This window comes from Amphiura filiformis, chromosome 4 (assembly GCF_039555335.1).
Source record: "Amphiura filiformis chromosome 4, Afil_fr2py, whole genome shotgun sequence".
Lineage (NCBI taxonomy): Eukaryota > Metazoa > Echinodermata > Ophiuroidea > Amphilepidida > Amphiuridae > Amphiura > Amphiura filiformis.
This window is the reverse complement of record NC_092631.1, coordinates 51,398,156-51,419,567: the sequence shown is the minus strand read 5'-3', so window position 1 is coordinate 51,419,567 and position 21,412 is coordinate 51,398,156. Positions and strand designations below refer to the sequence as shown.

General features: G+C 38.0%; 1 protein-coding gene across 1 annotated transcript in view; it reads right to left on the bottom strand.

Annotated features, from left to right (window-relative positions):
- Positions 1 to 166: 166 nt before the first annotated feature.
- Positions 167 to 21,412, bottom strand: part of LOC140150246 (uncharacterized) — a 36,273-nt gene continuing 15,027 nt past the window's right edge. The window contains 10 exon segments of the mRNA XM_072172249.1: positions 167 to 2,154; positions 5,902 to 6,036; positions 6,587 to 6,766; positions 7,568 to 7,645; positions 8,131 to 8,218; positions 9,779 to 11,098; positions 12,376 to 12,482; positions 13,053 to 13,164; positions 14,128 to 17,576; positions 18,540 to 21,411. Of these exon segments, the coding sequence (XP_072028350.1) occupies positions 1,997 to 2,154; positions 5,902 to 6,036; positions 6,587 to 6,766; positions 7,568 to 7,645; positions 8,131 to 8,218; positions 9,779 to 11,098; positions 12,376 to 12,482; positions 13,053 to 13,164; positions 14,128 to 17,576; positions 18,540 to 21,411 (8,499 nt within the window). The 3' untranslated portion in view covers positions 167 to 1,996.

Below are 21,412 nucleotides of genomic sequence, written 5' to 3'. Positions count from 1 at the left end.
TTCATATAAAAAAAGTCACTCAAATTTTAGTCAGGTCTTTTAAAATGTCTAAGGCTTTTGCTGCATTGTTCTCTATTGTACATAAACTTGAAGTTGTTCGGATTTTGTAATGTACCAACCTTAAAAAAAAAAAAAAAAATGATAAAAAAAAAAAAAAAAAAAAAAAAAAAAAAAATTTGTTATTTATATAGCGCATTTTTCTAGAGGATTCAAAGCGCTGTCATTTCGCTGCCACTGGCCATCTGATCACAATCAGATTGGTGCAAACCTACCCGCACTTAGATTGTAACATCCACCAATTATTTTTAAGTATTGACAGCTAAAAATATATCATAAATCTATTTTCCTATACTGCTTTTCACCCTAATATTGGTAGTGACGTCACTATGTATTCTAGTTTGTGGAGTCTTGAAGCGCATGCGCCATTCTCAGAATCATGCTGTGTGAAAGGCGTTGCAATCATATAGCTCTATCACAGGCACATTTTGATGTCACTACCAATCACAAGATGAGTAGAAATATACAGAGATGTAACTCAGTTTCACTCAAAAAAACTGAAACTGGTGAGAAAAATCCGAAAAAGTATGTGAATGCAGGCCAAAAAGCCCCATAACAGGCTGAAAATAAAAACATGGGAATTTGGACTCACAAAAACCTGAATTCAGCATCCTGAAAAGTGGCATCTCTGACTGAGTGAGTACACATATAGTTTATCCATAAACCAATACATATACTGATTTAGTATCATCAGTAAGTCAATTCAAGTAAATCTACAGCTGAAGGCATTTTATGACATTTTAGAAGAAAAAAATCTCACACTCTGAAATTAGTAAATTAAGTATGTAAATTAAAACATACAACCAATTCAATCCACTGGAAGTGGTATAAATGAACAATTGCTCTAGGCTGTATACATTAGTAATTACTATATATTCTAATTACAATATAATACAATTCTTTACACGCTTAATATATACTTATTTATATAACCCATTGGCAATATTACACATACACAAATCTGTTCAGATTGCGCTATTCCAATTGAAATCCATACACCCCCTATTTTAGACATGACCTTAATCTTCCACACAGGGAGTGTGAATTTCAAATGGGGTTACCTGAAAAGGTGACTCCATTTGAAATCTACACCCCCTGTGTGGGAGATTAAGGATCAACATGTCTTCCATAGGGGGTGTATGGATTTCAACTGGAATAGCTAATTAAACAGAAACCAACATGAATACCCAGTAGTACATTAGCATAATTGATCACATGTATCATACAGGCTATAGCATAACTTTGTGGCTGATTTTACAGAAACTACAGGCTTCTGAGACCTGTGTGTATGTATTGAGCAATAAGTCGCAAGAGTCTCTGAGGTATGGCCAAAAGAACATGTCACAACTCATTCAGGAGTTTTTAGTAGTACTATATTTTTAGCAATACTCCATTTAGAATAATTAGGGAAGAATAGTTCCCAATTCTGAGTTTAACGGTTTCTCTGCAATTGAAACCTTTTCTTGTGTAAAATTTTTATTTTCCCCACCTACTGTAAACATCCAACATAATATACCACCGAGATCATTATGGATCAAAATACACAATGAAACACAATATAACTTACTTTCAGCACCTATTATCACGTGCAATACATTACTTTGATGATTATTTGGATGAATTGTTATCTTACAAACTCAAAATATATTTTTACACTGCATTAATTTTTGTCATGAACAGACACATATAAACAGCTGTTGATTCAAATTACTTTTGAAGATCTTGTGAAATTCACAAATGTCTATTAATAACAACATCTATGAGTTTATCAGTAAATGGTTTACAATCTGACTTCAACCAAATCACTATAGAGCACTATGATTGGCTGGTGGTTTATAACCTGACTTCATCCAAATCACTGTTGAGCTCTATGATTGGCTGGTGGTTTACAACTTGACTTCATCCAAATCACTATCGACTTCTATGATTGGCTGGTGGTTTACAACTTGACTTCATCCAAATCACTGTCGAGTTCTATGATTGGTTGTTGATCACCAGAGAGGAGGTAGTCTTCAATTGGCTGCAGTGTGTAGGTGGCGACGCAATCTAAAACCCACTCCCTTGATATCACTGGAACTCTGTACTTCTTGTAAAGAGCTGAACAGAAGATAAAGAAGTCAAAATATGAGCGGTAGTGGTATACATCATATTAAGTGGTCACCTCTTTAAAATGGTTTCATTACAAGAAATTTAAGTCATCGTAATATTTCATTATGCAATCATCATATTAGAAGTTTATTCAGATAAAGTGGACAGTGTCATTCACAATGAGTAAGTTGCAAATTTTAGTTCCAGTATTAGATTTCATTTTTACAAAATTGTGACATGATCAAGGGGAATGAGTCACATGTCGACCCTAGTCCAAAATGAGTTTTACATAAAGTTTCTTAGCGGACATTTAGAGCTTTCAGAAACTGAAAACTTCATGTTGATACGACTTTCCTTTGCGAAGTTACGTCAATTTATCAATCGCTGAAAACAATATAAAACAAAAGAATTTGAACACTTTCTTTGCCAATATCTCAAAATCAATATTAGCGACATCCGACTCACTTCCCTTGATCGTGTCACAATTATGTGATCAATGATATTTGGGAATGATTTTGAATAATTTGACTTGTTAGCTTGTTCCCTTGTTTATATTCTCACATGACTAAGGTATAAATTTGTTCTTTAAATCATATACTCTGGAATCTTCCCGGGTCTATGTTTAAATGTTCTTAAAATAGCAAAATTGACTACGACATGACTAATTTATGATGTTGGGAGTACAGGATGTTTTGAAATGTAATATCTGGAGGAAATCTCAATACAAACATCAAAGTTCAGTAAGTCTAAAGTCAATGATTAGTTGTTCCTTCCAGTCTATACTTTGATTATTACCAAACTGGTGGTGGCAGGGTTAGCGGTGACCTGCCGAGTCCAGGGGTCCAAATTGACAAATAAAGGGGTCCAGGCATCTAATTCTACACAGATGCACAAAATTAAGGGGTCCAAATCACGGGGACCTGCAAAATCAAGGAGTCCTGGACCCCAAGACCCCTTAAAACGCTACCCCTGGGTGGTGGATGAGCGGTCTAAGGCGCATACCGTATCTGTTCTGCCGAAGGCGTCACTTTCAAAACAAGGTTTGTAGGTTCAAGCCCGGTATGGTGAAAAAACATGCACACAACTTTTTCTTGAGTTTCCTTCAAAATCAGGTTGAAAACCAAAATGCATGTATTGAGGCAATTTTTCTGAAACCGACATAAAATCACAATTCCACAACTTTCCAATGCTTTTTTTTCCATGACTTTTCCATACTACTTGAGAACCCTGAAGTAAGGTCTGGTGTTTTGGTACTAATCAGAGTATAGACAGGACATTATACCATGGCCATAAATTTATTCTTTTCCCCTCAAAACTACTTCAAGGAATTCTACTCTGTCAAATCTTTGGTCCCTAGTGCATTTTATTTCCCATTTCTTGGCACATAATTAGCCTCCAAAACTTTCAGGGAATTTTAGGTAATGTTTTAGTTGACATCATGCCAAACTGACTGGATCTATGTTTTAAAAAGTACACTTAATAATACTAAATAGTACCCTGATATAATGTCTGGAACAGTGCAGGGTGCTCTTGTCAAAATATCCAAGCAAGAAATTATTATAGCTCTATTTCACTTTAAAGGTGGGTGACCCTAATGAAAGCCTCGCTCTCTCCCCCACTTTATCCCATCAAAATGCAGATTTTTGTATTGGGCAAAAGCTCATATTTTTTTCTTCATGAAATTATAGATCTGAAATGTTTTGCCTTGGTGGTATGAACAAAAACTGGTGGTTTGGAGGTATACCACTACAAAAGTCATGTACCTTTTTACGTGCCACTGTGATACATATTTTTGCTTCTAAATTCCAAACCACTGGAGCGACATACTCAAAACTTGCAATATGAATGTGAGGTAGTAAACATATTACAATCGGACCATCCACCTTTAATTGCCATTTCCAAAACCTGAACACTTAACACTGCCCTGGCAGAGATCCAGGGACATCACCCCAGACACACCTGGTTAGTGATATTTGGCAAATACCCTAAAATAAAATTCTATTTCCATACCAAATTTAACTTCATTATTCAAACAATGCACAATTTTCAGGCATTTGGCTGTTTCAATCATTACTTGTGTCTAAATTTCAAGTGTGTTCTTTGGAAAGCTGAAAAATTATGATTGTTCAGATTATCCAAGTTTTACCCACCAAGTCACAGTTGACAGGTTAGAGAGTGTTGTCACGCCAATTGGCCATTCTATTTAAAATCCACACTACCCCTGTGGAAGATTGTGGAAATATCTTCCACAGGGGGAGTATGAGTTTCAAATGGAATTAACCAACCCTATTTTAAACCCACTCTCCCTCTTTAGAATATTTAGGTTGAATCTTTTTCCAGGGGTGTATGGAAATTCAAAGAGCTGCCTAATGTGATCATTCAATTTGAAATTCATACTCCCCCTATGGAAGATATTTCCAAAATCTTCAGGGGTAGTGTGGGTTTTAAATGGAATAGCCCAATGCGCACATCGTTTAATACTGCGCACTCCACGGCGTGACATCAAATGACGACATCTCAGTTCTACTCGCAAAGGCTTATGGGATTTACCGAAAAAGTCAATTAAGGAGTAGCATAAGGATTGTAGGTAATATGGCAACTTCCGGTCAGAAATCGTTGTCAGTGAAGTTCATTCTCACAGGTTTCATGTGTAAAATTTGGTCAATTTCAATGCTGTATTACAAGAGTCCTATACTTACACCAGGCACATCAATTTTCACTGGAATTCATCATATATGACATGGTATATCGAAAGGAGACACTTTTGGGCAGGAATAGCAAAAAATCTGCCCGGGGGTGATTTTTTACAATTTGGATTTGTTGCAAATATGTTATGTTAATAATGTTTAAAATATTGTCTAATAGTTTCAGACCTGAATATAACTGGCATCTTGTATTTTTGTGACATTTTTCAAGGTAATTCCTACCATCAACATTGTTAATAATATATATCTCAATTTCCAATTTTATAATATCATACCTTTAACTCAATATCTTCGATTAGGAATGTCCGTTTCATTGGGGAAAACACCTAGGTTTCATTGTCATTGAGGTATAGGACTTTTTATTTTTTCGGAGAAGAGCAGGTAGGGCAACTACTTGATTATATTTCTACATGTTCATACTACATGCTCTGAAAAATTTAGAAAATTTGCACGGGTCCATTTTTTTAAAATCACATTTTTGTTCCTAAAATGGGGGTTATAGCGCCCTCAACGGGCACTCTCTCCATAGGGCTACATGTAAAGACCAGTTATAGAAAAATGGCCCTAAAATAAAACGGACTCGTTCATTTTTCCTCAAATTTTGCATATGATGTAGATTTAACATCTGGAATGTAATGCAAGTGGTGTCGTTGCTACTCTTCTAAATTCATTTATAAAATGTCCGCCCCAGACCAAGGTGACGTTAAAACGACGTAGTGGAGCAAAATATCTCTATATTTAAGAAAACACTGAAAATTGATAAGCAAAGCTGCCCAAAAGTGTCTCTTTTTGATACCACGTCACATATTACAGGCATGAGACTGCACTTTCCTAAAAAAAACTGAAAAAACTGAAAATGCGTGTGAAATTGGGCAAAAAGTACCAAAAACAGGCTGAAATTAAATAAAGTTGCGGAAATTTTGACTAAAAAAAAAACTGAATTCAGTTTTTAAACTGAAAATTCTCATGCCTGATATTACCCACAATGCTCAGTGACATACCCCCCTAAAAATAATTAAAGAATGCAACAATCACAAAGCATGATACATACCATCATAGTCCTCTTGTGTATGGTTACAATTCTGCTGTACTACTATGTAATACTGATGACCAACGTCAAATGGGAACAGTGTTGGGTGTTGTACAGTGGTTGAACCACAGAGCTCCAGTAAGGATACAAGTTGATCTGTATTGTGGAAAATAAGATGGCAGATATGTTTGTTACTTGGAACACTGCTATTATTATGAACTAAAAGCAGTTCTTCATTGAATGAAAATGTCAGATTTAAGACAGTGATCAAAACCCATGTTTGCTAGACAAGGCTAGCAATAAGGCTATAAAATGTATGGGGTCCAATGCTAACAGAAAGTTCAAAAGTTGGAGGTCTGTCACAAAATTTGGGTCCTAGAGTAGACCTCCAAATGCAGGATAGTCCCATCTGGTCAAAGGACGGTAACCTAGGCCAGCATTAAATTTGGTCTTAACCCTGAAAGTATGGAAACATAGGGGCTCAGATTTATGTAAAAATGCTAACTTTTGGATAAAATCATAAAAAAACATGATTTTGGCAGAAAATGTTTTTTGGACAGCGTAAAAAATTGCCTCTTCATTTTTTTAAATTTTTTTCAAAAGCAATCTAGGAAGTAGGAACCCGTTTTTACTCAGGTACACTGGCATCCAAAGGTCAGTATTATACCTGTTGCACTTCAGGGAGGAAATACATGAGTTCACTTACCTTTATTGAGACCAGTATACGGACCAACAGAACATATCTCATAGTTCTGCATCAGTGGTTGTCCCTTCCATGCCCTTGCTGTCTCTGGTCCAGCATGTTTCCTTCCATTGACCACATCTCCCTGAACCTCAAATCCTTCTTCCGGTAGCAGGTCACCAGTTTTCAAACATGCTTCTATCCCTGTGGGAACAGAGGGGAGATTGATTGATTGATTGATTATTCTCTGCACATACAAATACTTGATAAAATAACAACATAAATGCTAGTGCAGATGGGAAACTCAGATAACAGAGGTAATCTAAAAGGATCCCACAAAATTGGATGTGAGCAGACGCGTTGGAGTCATTATTTTGATTCGGGGAGGGGGAGAGGAGTACGGAGCCAGGTGAGAGGGCACCACCTGTTTTTCGGAAAAAGGGCACCGCCTGTTTTACTCTGCTCACAAAAATAGTCACCAAATCCTTATTAGTGGTCACACACCAGTGACTTTACAGTTGTGTCAGGACAAGTACCTCAAACTTTTTAATGTAGTGGCATTTTTCAAACTGTTCGCTTTATTTTGATACACCCTGTACAGTCACACCCTTATTTGTGGCTACACCCAGGGGCAAGGTAACAAATAGCCATTCACATAACACCCTTACTAATGTGACTGCTGATACAGGGGGAGTGGCCAACATGCTTGTGCTCATACATGAAAATACTTTTTATTTTTTAATATGTAACCTTCTGAGTTGCCATACTACCTAACTGCTTTTTAATGTACTCACATGGTGGCGCTCTACCTATCAAGCCAGCTGGGACTGGCCCAAGGTGTCTTACATTTTGATCAATCTGATTTCTTTGATAACTGGTGAACTTTTCTTGTGAATGGCATCAAAACAATGAAAACAAGTGAGCAAAGAAACAGGTATCAAAAGAATGTACTATGATACGATTACTATTTTAAACATATTCCAGCAGTGTTATACATGTACATACACAAATAACTGACGACCCACACTCTTGCTGCAATGCCTTGGAAGTACTTCAGAGTCCTCTCACATACTAGGTCCTCATCTGAAAACAAATTAAGTTTCATATGTAAATTTACAAAGATACATGTTGGCATTTACAAGTGCTTTTTGAAAGTCCATGTTCATGTTGTCTATGATAAGTGGCACCCTGGGCTACCACATTGAATTACAGCTCTTTGTATAGAACCAGGTATAGACATATTCAAAGACATAATAAGGTGTGCAATACTTTCAGAATTCAGAAGTTTTGCAGGTCTGAATTTATCACAATAGACTAAAGAGAATGCTATTCGCCTATTGCAAGGTTCCGCCATATGCGAGGAGAGCCTCGAACTGGCAATAGACATGAAAGGAAGTATTGCGTAACTTTACGCAATGTTATTTGACTGGTTCAATCAAGGGTTCAATTCCCATTCATGCATGCTGCCAGATCGAGGCTCTCCTCGCATATGGCGGAACCGTGCAATGGGTGAATAGCAAATTTTAAAGAGACATTTTCATCATCGGGTAAAAGACTGTGCAACCTACCTGTATTGATAATCACATGTGTAGTGTTGGCGTTAAACATACTGGCAAATTTACAACCCGTTTGCTTGGCTAGTCTCTCGACCTCCCTCTGTGAAAAAGCAAAATAATATCAACCAGTTAGTTTTGATTTTTTGTAAAAAATAAAACAAAATTACCATATAAAAGTATATCATGAAAGTAAGATATGTAATGAAAATAGCAACATTGATATTTGTTTTGTCCATTGACAATTAAAGATATGATTCAGTCACACTAAAGGAGGTAATTTTGAAAATTTAAAATTTAGTTTTATCACCTTCAACTTATTCAGTGTTGGAATACTATTACTTAAATCCTTGAAACATTCCCAACATATTTGTTGTGGAGTACAATGACTTAACATGCCCCTTATTTTAAGTATTTGATCGATTGGGCTATTCCATTTAATATCCACACTACCCCTGTGGAAGATTTTGGAAATATCTGCCACAAGGGGAGTATGAATTTCAAATGGAATGAACATATTAAACAGCTCCATTTGAATTTCATACACCCTTTGAGAAATATTCAACCCAAATCTTCCACAGAGGGAGGGTGAGTTTCAAATGGAGCTGCCTAATGTGCTAATTCCATTTGAAATTCATACTCCCCCTGTGGAAGATAATTGCAAAATCTTCCACAGGGGTAGTGTGATTTTGAATGGAATAGCCCATTCAATTCCCTACCTTTGCCTGTATCTCAATTTCTCAGCATAATTATGGGCTGATTTGGATCAGATCGCATCACAAATGTGGGTCTGATTTCACAAGGACTCTAAATAAACACCTCAAATAAAGAAAGTCCGAGTCACATAACCGTCCTACACCAAAACCTGATCTTGTTATGACAATTTGATTGAAAAGGTCGTGTGCAGAATCTTATTAGCTGCAATTTGATACCAAATTTGCTACCGAAAACTCTACATTCACAGAGATTGATACCAGTATATGAAATTTGGTCTTTTTCAAAAGTTGCAAGTTAAAACGGACCACGTGACCATTGTGCCCCAGTATTCATCAGTGAAGCACTGTAGCAATCCATGCGTTTTAAATTAACAATTGAATAAAGCGCGCACTTTGGATAGTCGACAGGGGCCCATCATGGGCAAGCAAGCTTGACCATATTGCCACGCTAAGCAATTTCGACCGCGTGCTTCGTTTTGATTTGCAACTTTTGAAAATGCACCAAATGCCATAAACTGGTAGCAATCTTTGTCACCTTTGAGTGTTTGGTAGCAAATTTGATATCAAATTGGAGCTAACAAGATTCTGCACACAACCGTATCTATCAAAATATCATAACAAGATCAGGTTTTGGTGTAGGACAGGTTACATGACTGTGGACTTTCTTTATTTGAGCAGTTTAGATCAAAATGTGTTATGTTGGATTTTAAAGGTTACTTCTGGTTGGTGTATGCACTTGCATTATACTGCAAGTCTGAGAAATCAAGCTTCATCCAAGTCCTGAACCAGAGATACCACTCAGTTTCACTCAAAAAACCTGAAACTGGTGAGAAAAACCTGAAAAAGCATGTGAATGGGCTGAAAATAAATAAAAATGTGGGAATTTGGACTCACAAAAAAACCTGAATTCAGGCTAAAACCCCAAAAGTGGCAACTCTGAGACTTACCAATTCTTGTCTGCTCAATCCTGTAGCCACAAAAGAAAACCTGCCATTATTCTTCCTCAGATTCTTGGCCACAACAGGTGCTTCGTCTTCATGCATCAGAGTCCTTTTACAGCTCATCGCCATGACAGGTGATCCATGGTCTGGGATCTTTGCTGAAGTACCGGCGGGAGATTTATGACTTGATTGTCTATTCCTTGATGCATCTTTGGATGCAACTGCAGTCCTTTCTTGCAAAGTATTTTGAGTCAAGGAATTATAATCTTTTGATGATTCTGGTAAACTGTTCTCAATAACATGTGGGGTTGAAGTTGGTAATTTGTGGGAAGAGTTGGCAACTTTCTTGGCTGATGATTTTGACACAGTATGTGATTGACTGTTACCAGTCGCTGCCAACTGAGTTCTATCATGATCTTGTGAATTAGTTCTAGATTTTTGCACTGATTCATGTGATTGTCGTCTATTATCTGTTTTTCGACCACTTCCTGGTGTAGAATTCCTTGAAGATCTTGCTGACTTTGTTCTACTCTTGTTTGTTTCTTCACTTGAGTCACTATCACTTCTGACTCTTCTTTTAACACTCTTCCTTCGATGTGGCTCACTCTTTGCAACATCTTCATCAGAAGACTCCGAAGCACTGCTTAATCTCCTTTGACTAAGCTTTCTTGAAACTCGCTTTTTTCTTGATCTGTGTGACCCATCATCGGATGAATCAGATACTCTTCTATAAACTTTTCTTTTTTGTGTTCTTGCACTCCCACTACTTCCAGATTTATATTGTTCAGCAAGTTTAGTTACATTCTCGATTGTTTCTTGTAGTGGAGTCCTGTTGGTATATTTCTGCATTGTACCTTGAGTGAGAGGTGGAGGTGGTGATGGTGGACAAACATCCAGAGATGGGTCCGCCATTTTGTCATCATGTATGACAATTGGCAGATCATCCTCATCTTCCTCGAGATTAGTTTCATCGTCTGACTCGTCATCTGAATAGACGAGTCTTTGTGACCTTCTCTGATCTACTATATCCTTAGCTTTCTTTCTTGAAACTTTTGCTGGCGGTTGCTCTTGCACTATCATCACTTCATTGTCCAGATCTTTTTTTCTTTGATCATTTGTCATATCATTACCATCTAAAACATCATCATCATCAAGTCGATGGATACCATCTAACTCTGTGTCCGACTCATCACCAGAGTCTTGGTCATCACTGTTACTGGCAAGGATGGGCTGGTCAGTTGGCTGGTCACCTTTGGCCAATTTGGCTTCCATTAGAGCAATTTCTTCTTGCATCTTCTCTAGAGTTTCTTGTGCCTTGACTTGTTGCTGTAATGAAGTAGAATGATTGAAAATGATTTGAAAAAAAAAAAAAAAGATCAATGTATCACCAAAACTAAATTATGCAACTCCTGTTTGGGAAGGGAATAACTGAAACTGCACTTCGTAATTTATGTTTTTGTTTTCTTGATACTTGTGGCGCTTGGAGTTAGTCGAAGTGGCACATGTTAAATTTACTAATTTTTTTCACACTAATTTTTAACAAAAAAGGGGTGAAAATACCACATCTGAGCCTTTACAAAGCCCTAAAATCTCAGAGCGTTTAGAAAGCCCTAAAATCCAAGGGCCATAAGGCTGCCCTGGACCCCACCCGCTACGGTGTTCGGTCGTGCACGCTCTGCCTCGCAAAATCCTCCCTTAACCATGTTAACATGTTGGCACTTCATGATCCCTAAAATTTCCCAGTTGGCGCTTCAAATAAACTAGTTGAGAAGGCCTGATATAAACAGTAGTGCTATTATACTAATAATAGTACTCAGATGTACAATCAGGTACTTGTCCAAGTCCTGAAAATTATCGAGTGCTTTTGTGCAGCATCAAACATTTATGGCAGCTCGTCCAGGGAATTTATAAAATGCATAGCAATGACAAAAAAAAAACCAAAAAAATTATAAGGCGGGTGTTAAGACAAACTTTGAAATGAGTAAGAGAAGTGGTATAACGAATGTGCAATGGCAAATTGTTCCAAAGTTTAACAAAATTATGTACACTAATATGCCTTATTTCTACATGTATACCTATAAGGTGTCCCTCACAAAAGAAATACCACAAACTTGAACAACACTGACTGCTACACCTTATTTGGTGACTACCATATATCGTGTCGCTTCACAAGGTGTAAGGTGAATAAATCTGTTCAAAGAGCAGGGCAAGAAAAAAAGTCTGGCAAGTGGATTACTATGTGGACTTGATGGGAAAGCAGAAATTTTATAATTCTAAAAGTGAAGACCAGTAGAAAAGTAGCAAATAACTCCTGAAGAAGTTTATGAAATCAAGATTTTAGGCAATCATATTCATTATATGTTCCAGCTATGGTGACACTTTGAGACTTCATGTTAAACACATTCCATTCACTGCCAAAGAAGGTTTTGGAGTGTGAATGCAATGGAGCAATAGGTCTGTCATCAATACAGCCATGATTGGTTAAGAATTGAACAACGCACCTGTCTCATCTAACCTCTTTGAAAGTGACAGAGGTGTCATCAAAGCTGGAACAGATAATAGGTATCTGTAAATGATAAACAATCAACAAATCTGAAACTTACCTGTGTACTCATTAACTCACTCTGGCTTGACATAACTGATGATGCGCTGGTGAGATTCAAATGATGACTGGTACTACTACTGTCTTCTGAACATATGGAGGCTTCGGCTGTGTGCAAAACAAAAAAAAATCACACAAAGTGGTGTTTATTTCAAAAAAATCACACAAAGTGATATTTATTTCAAAAAGTGATAGAATTATTAGTATTTCATTGACTAGATTACTTTTGCAAATTTGTAACCCTTTGAAAGTTAACCAAAATATAAGTAATGAGAACTCTTTATTTGTCACAACTTCAAGATAAGTTAATTGCTCTTATGTTATAAATTCTTTTTACTTTTCATGCATTTGCAGACAAAATGCAAGATCAAACTTACGCCAGCCAAGTCTTTGAATTTTGAGTCTGCTATTGTATGGAAACATGCGAAACTGCAGGTTTTTGCCATTTCTTCAAGTTGTCTAATATCAAACTTTAGTTATGTCAAACTAAAGGATTAGAATTGGACGTTTTATGTGGTAAAACAGAATATTTTTTAACCCAAACAAATCAGTCCTGTATCTATCAGGAATAGCATATTTCATATTGTTAATTGTCATGCTATCGAGTGCTACCCTTTGTGGTTCACCTGACATTCATGTTCATTCAAATTTGTCATAATTTTTCATTGCTAGACTTACTATCATAGTCTTTTTCATCAGAAGATTTGGCACCATCTTTAGCGGTCTTCCTCTTTCGTCTCTTGGTGATGTTGGACTCTTCCTCCTCTGTGGTTGTTGGGTCTTCTTTCTCCTATGAAGAGACACAAAAATCAAAATAGAGGTAAAAACAGAAACTATTAGAAATGGGATAATTAGTGAACCATTTCATTCCATCTATTTTCTAGTGTTTTCAGCTCAGTGATTAAAATGATAAAATATGTCATCTTTGGAGTGCATGCATTTGAGTCTACCTTTGTCTTGAGTTCACAATCGAAAGCGTGAAAATGCTGGGACAATTTGTTTATTTCACGCTACCCACTCCCTTTAATCAATGTTGAGTGTAACAGTGAAAAGTGGTTGCACTTAATGAATGTCCGCTCCAACATTGTTTCCAGGGGGAGTAAGCAAGTACATAATGAGCTATGAAACATACATCATTTATTTTGAGCCTCATGTAGGAATTTGATCTTTAGAACATCAACTGTGCCAACAATTTTCGCACAAGATTTCATATTTATGGAACACTTTTATATCACTTACTTCACAATGCAAAACTGTTTATCCTCAGCATCTTGGTAAAGACAGCATTTTGGTTCTCTTTTAAGCTGAACAACATTATGTCATTAAAATCATCCAATTTTTGTGGTTTCAAAACAATTTACTCTGCTTCACTGAAAACGAAGATCTTAAAAAACTTTAGGACCATAAGAGTAGAAGAGATCAGACTCCGCCATATCTGTATGTTGCTGAGTGGAAAATACACAAATCTGAAAGACTACTTTGGTCCCCAGCTTGACAATCCAAAATGGCAGATATTCCAAACAGTTAACCGATGGGCTAGAGAGTCTTAGATTTCACCACAATACTGTTAACCTTTAATGAGTGTGTACTACCATGATGTTGCAAAGTCGGAGCTAACAATGCGCACGGTGCAAAGTTCATTAATATATTTCCACTCGGCAAAAGGAAATAGCCTCAGTCGTCGTCAGGTACACTTAAAATACGCCTCGTTAAAAGTTTACAGGAAAAGATTATAATAACACCATATTCTCACCTGTTCAGTTTGAAGAAATGGGCAAGCCATCAATTCATCCTCTTCCCCATCATCTCTTTGTTGACCTCTAACCTTGGATTCCATCTTCTTAGATTGCACACGTTCCATATAATTATGTTCTTTGTTTGTTCCTTCATCATCCGATGCACACTTGGATGATTTACCTTCTTTCCTTGTACCAGATGACGAGGTTTTCAAAGATGCTTCCTGCACATCCTTTGCAGGTAAAGCATTTAAGTCCATAATTGAGTCATTATGAAATATACTCAAACTTTGACTCTCCTCTAAGCTTTGTAGTTCATTAGGTACTTCCTCTGCTTTGTCAGGTTGGTTTAAAACCTCATCTTTGTTAACAGAAATCTCAGACTGTGGTTTATGTCCCAATTTATTCTTCACATTGCTGACATTCTTTGCCTTCCCAATTCTTTGAGAATGAGTTGTAGAGGGATGCTTGAAAGTGAAACTTCTACTCGAGTGGTTAGAGAAAGAGTTAGAGGAGCTCGAGATACTTTGTGTTCCTCTATTGGAAGATGAGTGTTGTCCTGATCCAAAGAAACTTGAAGAACCGATGCGACTCTTGGAGAGAGAGGGCATTGTTGCGTTACCAGCACACGGTGGAGTTGGTGGTATCAAATCATCATCCTCATCACTGTCAACATCCTCTGTTTGTTCATTGTCATCTTCAGTATTTTCCTTATCAATACCTCCTATCTGATCAGTACTTTCTTTGTTTATATCATTGTCATCTAACCTTTCATCATCACTATCTTCTTCGGTATTTTCCTCATCATCACCCCTTATCTGATCATCATCATCTTCTCCATCACTACTCTCCTCCTGTTGCCCATCAATTCCTTCCTTGTTGTTATCATCATTCATTTGATCCTTTTCAGTATCACTTCCTACCATTCTGAATGGTATGTTGCTCTTTGTGTTCTTGCATGGACTTGATGTCTTTGGCAACTGGTCATCTTGACCCAAAGTTTCATCATCAAGACTTTCAACCTCGCATACTCTATTGCTTTCAGTCATCTTGGTCTCCTCAAATATCTTCTGACAATCATCATTAGCAACAGGTGTAAGGGTAGCCACTTCATCTTCTTCAAAGAGCAAATCATGGTCCCCATCGACATCATTTTCACTCAAATCAATATCACTCAACTTCTGAGGTTTTAGTTTCTTGTTCTTTCTACTAGTCACATTTGATAAAGGATTGTTTGTGATGTTCTCATGCTTGTCAGAGGAGCTCCTGTTTTTCTTTGCAGAATTTGCAGAGTTTCTTCTTCTTGGTTCGCCACTTCCGAGATTTTCTTGAGACTGTTTACTACTGGGATTCTCAACCATATTGGTTTCAGTACTTGATTTTCGAATAATTATTATTGGATTAGACAGCTTCTCAGGGCTTATGGAGGCATTCTCACTTGCAGAAACGTATGTTGACGCTGATCCTGATGACCGCAATCTTTTGCTGCCAGAACTATTAGAATTCTCAGCCTTATTCTGACTTTTCCTGGATCCTGTTGTTGGGGGTTCTGGTATCGTTCCACTTATTGAAACAGCGCTTTCAGGTATGGTAGTGACTGGGGGACTCTGAAGATTTGATTCCTGTTGCTTTGCACCACCTTCTTCAGAGTACAGCGCTTGTGTATGTGTGGCAAGATTGGCATCCTTGTCACCATCTTGCTCTTCATCTTCAGATCCTTCTGACATCATCTCAACATCCTGCTCAGAAGAGGAATTAGGATTGCTTCCAAACATACACTGTGAGCCACCAATTTCATCTTGTTCTTCATCACTCAAGTTTTGGTCCTCTACCTCAGTTTGGTTCTCAACATGTATAGATTTTTGTGAAGAACTGCTTTTCTGTGTCTCTTTATGCTGGCTAGGATTTTGAGTTCCAAAGAGCGAACCAGAATTTGCAATTTCTAGGTCCTCTTCTTCATCTTCAATGGGAGCCGGGGAAGATCTTGTTTGTGAAGGCATTTCACCTTGTTTGCTAACACTGGATGAGTGTCGCTTTCTTTGGCTTCGCCGAGGTGACGTAATAACACCATTATTTTGAGCGGGACTTGCATGTGATGACCTTTGACTTCTCTTCTTTCTTGGTGATGGACTACAAGTAACTTCTTTTCCTATATTTGCTATTTTGGCATAGGTCTTGTCAACTGCAGCATCCTCAGCAATTTCATCAGCTGAAGCCTGCATAACATTGACACTTCTAGGGGTATTTGTTAGACTGCCTCGTCTAGATCCACTAGTACGACTTCTGCGCTTGGTCTGCAAGGAATCCGAATCTGAGAATTTCCCGGCGTCTTTATCCAACTCAACAATGACCTCATCAGCAACTTCCTCTTTTCTTCCCTTCTTAACATCTAACGATGGTGACGAGGTCATTTTCTTATTTGACATCTTCTCATATGATTGGTTCTGCTGACTAGTGCGTTTCCCTGATTGGTTTTTGGATGTTGTCTTGCCTTTCACTCCAAAATCACCAACATCACTCTCTGCACTCTTCCGTTTCTTGCTTCGTTGTTCTACATCTGGACTCTGACTATTACCTAAAGCAATGCTCTTCCGCTTAGATCTCCTCCTTTCACCACTACTTCTATCCGTTTGGTTTCCATCTGCATTGGTTTCTCTGCTTCTTATCACATGTTCTTGCTCAAAATGTTGTTGATAGTGAGCGGGTGGCGGCAACAATATTGGTTCACTCTCCAATGAACTACCAAGAGTCGCTACATCCAGACTTCCCATTTGGGGAGTGGTATTTATCTTCTTACAAACACTCACATCTTTGACCTGCTCATTTTGATGTACCTCCAACTCCATCTCAGTCAATGTGGCATCTTTTGGCTGATCTGGTTTCATTGACTCCTCCATACTCCCACCCTCTAAAATCGGGTCAGAACATCTAAATATATCACTATCTGATCCTTGAGGTGAACACAGCGACTCAGTTTCCGATCCTGAAACACTCACCAATCTTTGTCTCTCACTTTTTACTTTCTGCTTTTGATTATCCTTTCTCACCACATTTTCTTCATGGTGACTTAAAGAATGAGATCTTTTCATCTGCTGTGGGGTAGGCTCGACCATGTTTGTGTTATCATCACTTGCTGATGTCGATGTGACCATCGGTTCTGTCTCAGTACAAGATGACGGTACCTGCTTTTGACTAGTCCATTTTGTCGGAGGCTTTTGACTTTCACTAGAGGCAGACCTTCTCATTTGTTGTGGAGTTGGTTTAATTGTATTTGTATTATCATCACTTGCTGTGCTTGTGTACTCTGTTTCAGTGCCAGATGTATCTGATGCTTTGTTAATATTCTTATTCTTCCGTGACAATTTGTTACGGCGTCTCCTTGTTATGTTTTGATCCACGATGGTAACTGGTGGTTGGAAATCTTCTTTGTGGCTTGCTTGTAGTTCAGAACATTTCTGTTGTATATCTGTAAAATTAAAAAAATATAAGAAGAAAACATATGCTTAGCTGAGAAACAAATGGGGCTACATCTGCTTGCTTACAACTATGCAAAGACCTTTCGCACTGCCTGATTTGGCACAGTTTATGGCGTAAACATGAAGTCAGGTTCTGATTGGCTAATTTTAATTTTAAAAATCAACACATTAGCCCCTCATTTGTTAATCAAACTGCGTAACATCGCATGACACAGGAGTGACCAAGTTCTTTTTACGTGATCGGTCGACCAGTGCGAAAGGTCTTTCCAAAATAGTGTAGTTTTAGCATTTTCACAAGAAATAGCAACAATATGGCATAAATACTACAGGAATTAAATTAACCCTATCACATTTTTATGATATTAGTGTGTGGTTGTACAGTACTATTACTTTGGTTTGGCAATTTAGTCGGGTTACTTAACTTCTCTCCCATTCTCAAGTACAGACCGCAAAAGAATTAAGGTACCAGTTATTTTCACCCCTGTAGGCCGATATCCCAAAGAAAGACAGACATGTCATAATTATTGGAACCAGCATCTTTTAGTTCAGATTTAAAAACTCATTTGTTGAAATCGGTAAAGAAATAAAGACAAGGTGATCCAAGATGCAAATTCAAAAGTGGCAGCTTGCTCCGTTGGAAACCCTGTTGATTTGTACACAAAAGATTCTTGAACAAGATAACAAGCGCAATGCTTTCCATTGATTAGAACATTAAACTTTCAATTTTGTTCCTTCCTTGGGTTTTCGATCACTGTTTCTGTCAATCGATTTAAATAAATGAGGTTGTAAATCAGTGCTGAACTTTGGGTACAGGTAATGACTGCTGGTTTTCATTTTGACACATTTGTCTTGTGCAGGGGTAAACATTACTGGTACCTTAATTATTCTGCGGTCTGTACATCAAATGTTAAATATAGGTATATACATATAAAGATTCAGTGAAATTGACATACCTGGATTTTCCTGTTCATATTCTTCATTGCTGACTGCAAGCTCAATAGACTCTGTTGTATCACTTCCCTTTGCACCACCTGCACTGCTCCTCGTATTCCCATCTTGTTTGGAAACACCTTTGGCATCTTGTTTGGAGACATCCTCTTCACTGAACAACCCACCAGAATCAACAGGCTCCATCTTGACATTATCACTATCATCTCTTTCCTTGGACTTTGCTGTCGTTACTGGAGACCGTAGTCTAGGTGAATTTCTCGTTGGTTTACCACTTTCTGATTTCGTGGAATTTGGTGACGTCTCTTTGTAAAGTTGTGAATTATTATCCCTAGACATCTTCAATTGATGTGATTTCTTATTACCAGATGCACCAAGGCTTTCAGCTTTCTTAAATTCTTTCTTTGGAGTTACAACAGGTACTTGATCTAAGCTACCAACATCACTCGCCTCAGGTGTCCCCTTTCCTAATCTCCCTGACTTTCTTACAGGACTTTGGATTGAAGAGTCTTCTTTCTGATTCTGATCAGTTGATGTTGGCAATCTTTCCCAACTAGTCTCACGATCTGGACTTTCTACTTCACTTGAAATCTTAGAACCTGTCCTACTCCTTCCTGATCTCCGTAATGGTTCTTGATTGGCAGACGCCTTCTTACTCCTCTGTTGTGATCTTGAAACTCTTTCTCTGCTTCTTGAACTTTCCTGATCTGTACTTTCAGCATCACTTGATACATTTGTATGCCTTCCTCTCCTTCTTGATCTTTGTAAAGGTTCCTTGCTAAGTGGAGTCATCTTATTATTCTTATTTTGTGATTTTCGTGCCCTCTCTCGACTTTTTGAACCATCTGTACTCTCATTGTCACTAGATTGTGATGTTTTCACACCTCGTCTTGGCCTGAGAGTTCTACTTTGCGACGTCCTTGTGCTCTCCATTTCACAAGCTTCCTGCTGAGGTACAACAGTTCTTTCTCGACTTGAAGAACTATCTTGACTCTTTTCAGTCCCATTTGTCTTGCCTCTCCTTTGTGGCCTTTTAAATCTTTGTGCTTTTTCCAAACTTCGACTCTGTCTTTCCCCTGTGCTTTGTCTTTCCCCTGTGCTTTCTTTTGTGCAAGTTTGTGGTGATCCTTGGATCATTCCATCCTCACCTGTTTGCAGACGTTTCTCAGGTTTTCTTCCTGATAATCTTCCACTACTTCTAGAGCTTTCTACTTCTTCCACATCATCATCACTGGAATCGATGCATCTTGCAGACCTTCTCCTGCTCACTGGTGGCTGTTTGTCATCGTTGTATCTCAGAAGTTCATCTTCAATATTAGTAGATTCGTCTGGCTGGTGTGAGGACATTTGAGATGATTTTCTCTTTTTCATTGCTCTTTTAGTCTTGCTCGATGAAGTCACATTACTATCTACCAGTGCTTCAATGCTGGTTATTGCTGACTCATCAGGTATTTCTATAACATCTTTAGAAAGTGTGTCTTCTTGCAAAGTTATCACCTCCTTATCTGTATTTTGCAAGGAATTCCTTCGACGCAATGACCTCTTTCGACTGTCCTCCCTTCCTACCGCATCAGAGTTTTCAACAAAATCAACTAAATTTACAACTGGAAGGAGTGGTGTCTCTGGTATAACTGTTTTAGTGTCTTGTGAATTGGCTAGTTTATTATTTTGAACAGACTTCTTCCCATCATTTCCTTTCTTGGCATCTTTCACAGGACTATTATTCATCTTGCTTACTTCAACGATATCAGCCTCTTCTTTACTAGTTTGTGAGGAAGATTTCTTAGCATGTTCCATTTTGCGAGAAGGCACATCTTCATTTTTAGCTTTCCCACTTTTACTGCCCTCAGATGAGAAACTGCCAATATCTTCCACATCTTCACTTTGCGATTTGCTAAGCTCATCTACTTGTTTCTCATTTACATGGTTCGTAGCTAATATGTTTGACATTGGCAATTCTGGCTTCTTCCTGTTGTTTCTTCTAGACGACCTGCTTGTTTCCAGTTCATCTGATTTGCGCTGTCTGGATCTTGAACGGAACTCTCTTGGTTCTGTACCAAATTCACGGGCTAGCTCTAAAGCCACTTCCCAGTCACTTTTGACTGGAGTAGTATTTTCTTGTCTACCACCTTGTATCTGATCACTGCTGTCCAAACTTCTTGCTTTTCGTTTCTTGTCAACAGTGACTTCTTCCGCTGGTTCATCACCTGCTTGTACAGAACTTCGATCAAGACTGGTCTTACTGCTACTACGGCTTCTGGTCTTTGTCGTCTTAATTTGTGTATCACCTGTTCCCGTTGTCTGATCAGTATTGACATTGTCATGTGGTACTGGCAATTCTGAACTTGGACCAATCTTTGGCTCTGATTTTTTCAAAGCATTTCTAGACCTTCTCTCACTCATGCTAACTTCTTTGCTACCATTCTGTTGCTTGGTGACTGCAATGGAGCAACTAGCTCCAAGAGAAGTTTTTATTGATGTCTTATTATTCTCCTGGTGCAATTCTGAAGAAATTTCTGACTTGGATCGCCCCTTCCTGTCCCGACTGTTATTTCTTGTCGTTCTTTTAGTATTTTTTGGTGGTGATGCATCTTTCTGTTTGGGTGCTGGTGACTGCGCTGGTTGGCAAGGTTTAATGGGAGATAATTGTTGGATTTGGTTTTCAGGTGAATCTTGGTTATCAGCAGTTACATCTTGTTTTTCAGAAAAAAGTACCGCATTATCTTGGTGATTTTCCATGGTAACCACCTCCTCTTCATCAGAATGCACATCACTGGTATCCATTGGAACTTCTTCCTCTATTCCAGATTCTTGATCCTCTCCAACTTCATTATCATTTGCATTATCATCTGCATCATCACCAAATACATCTGCTAGA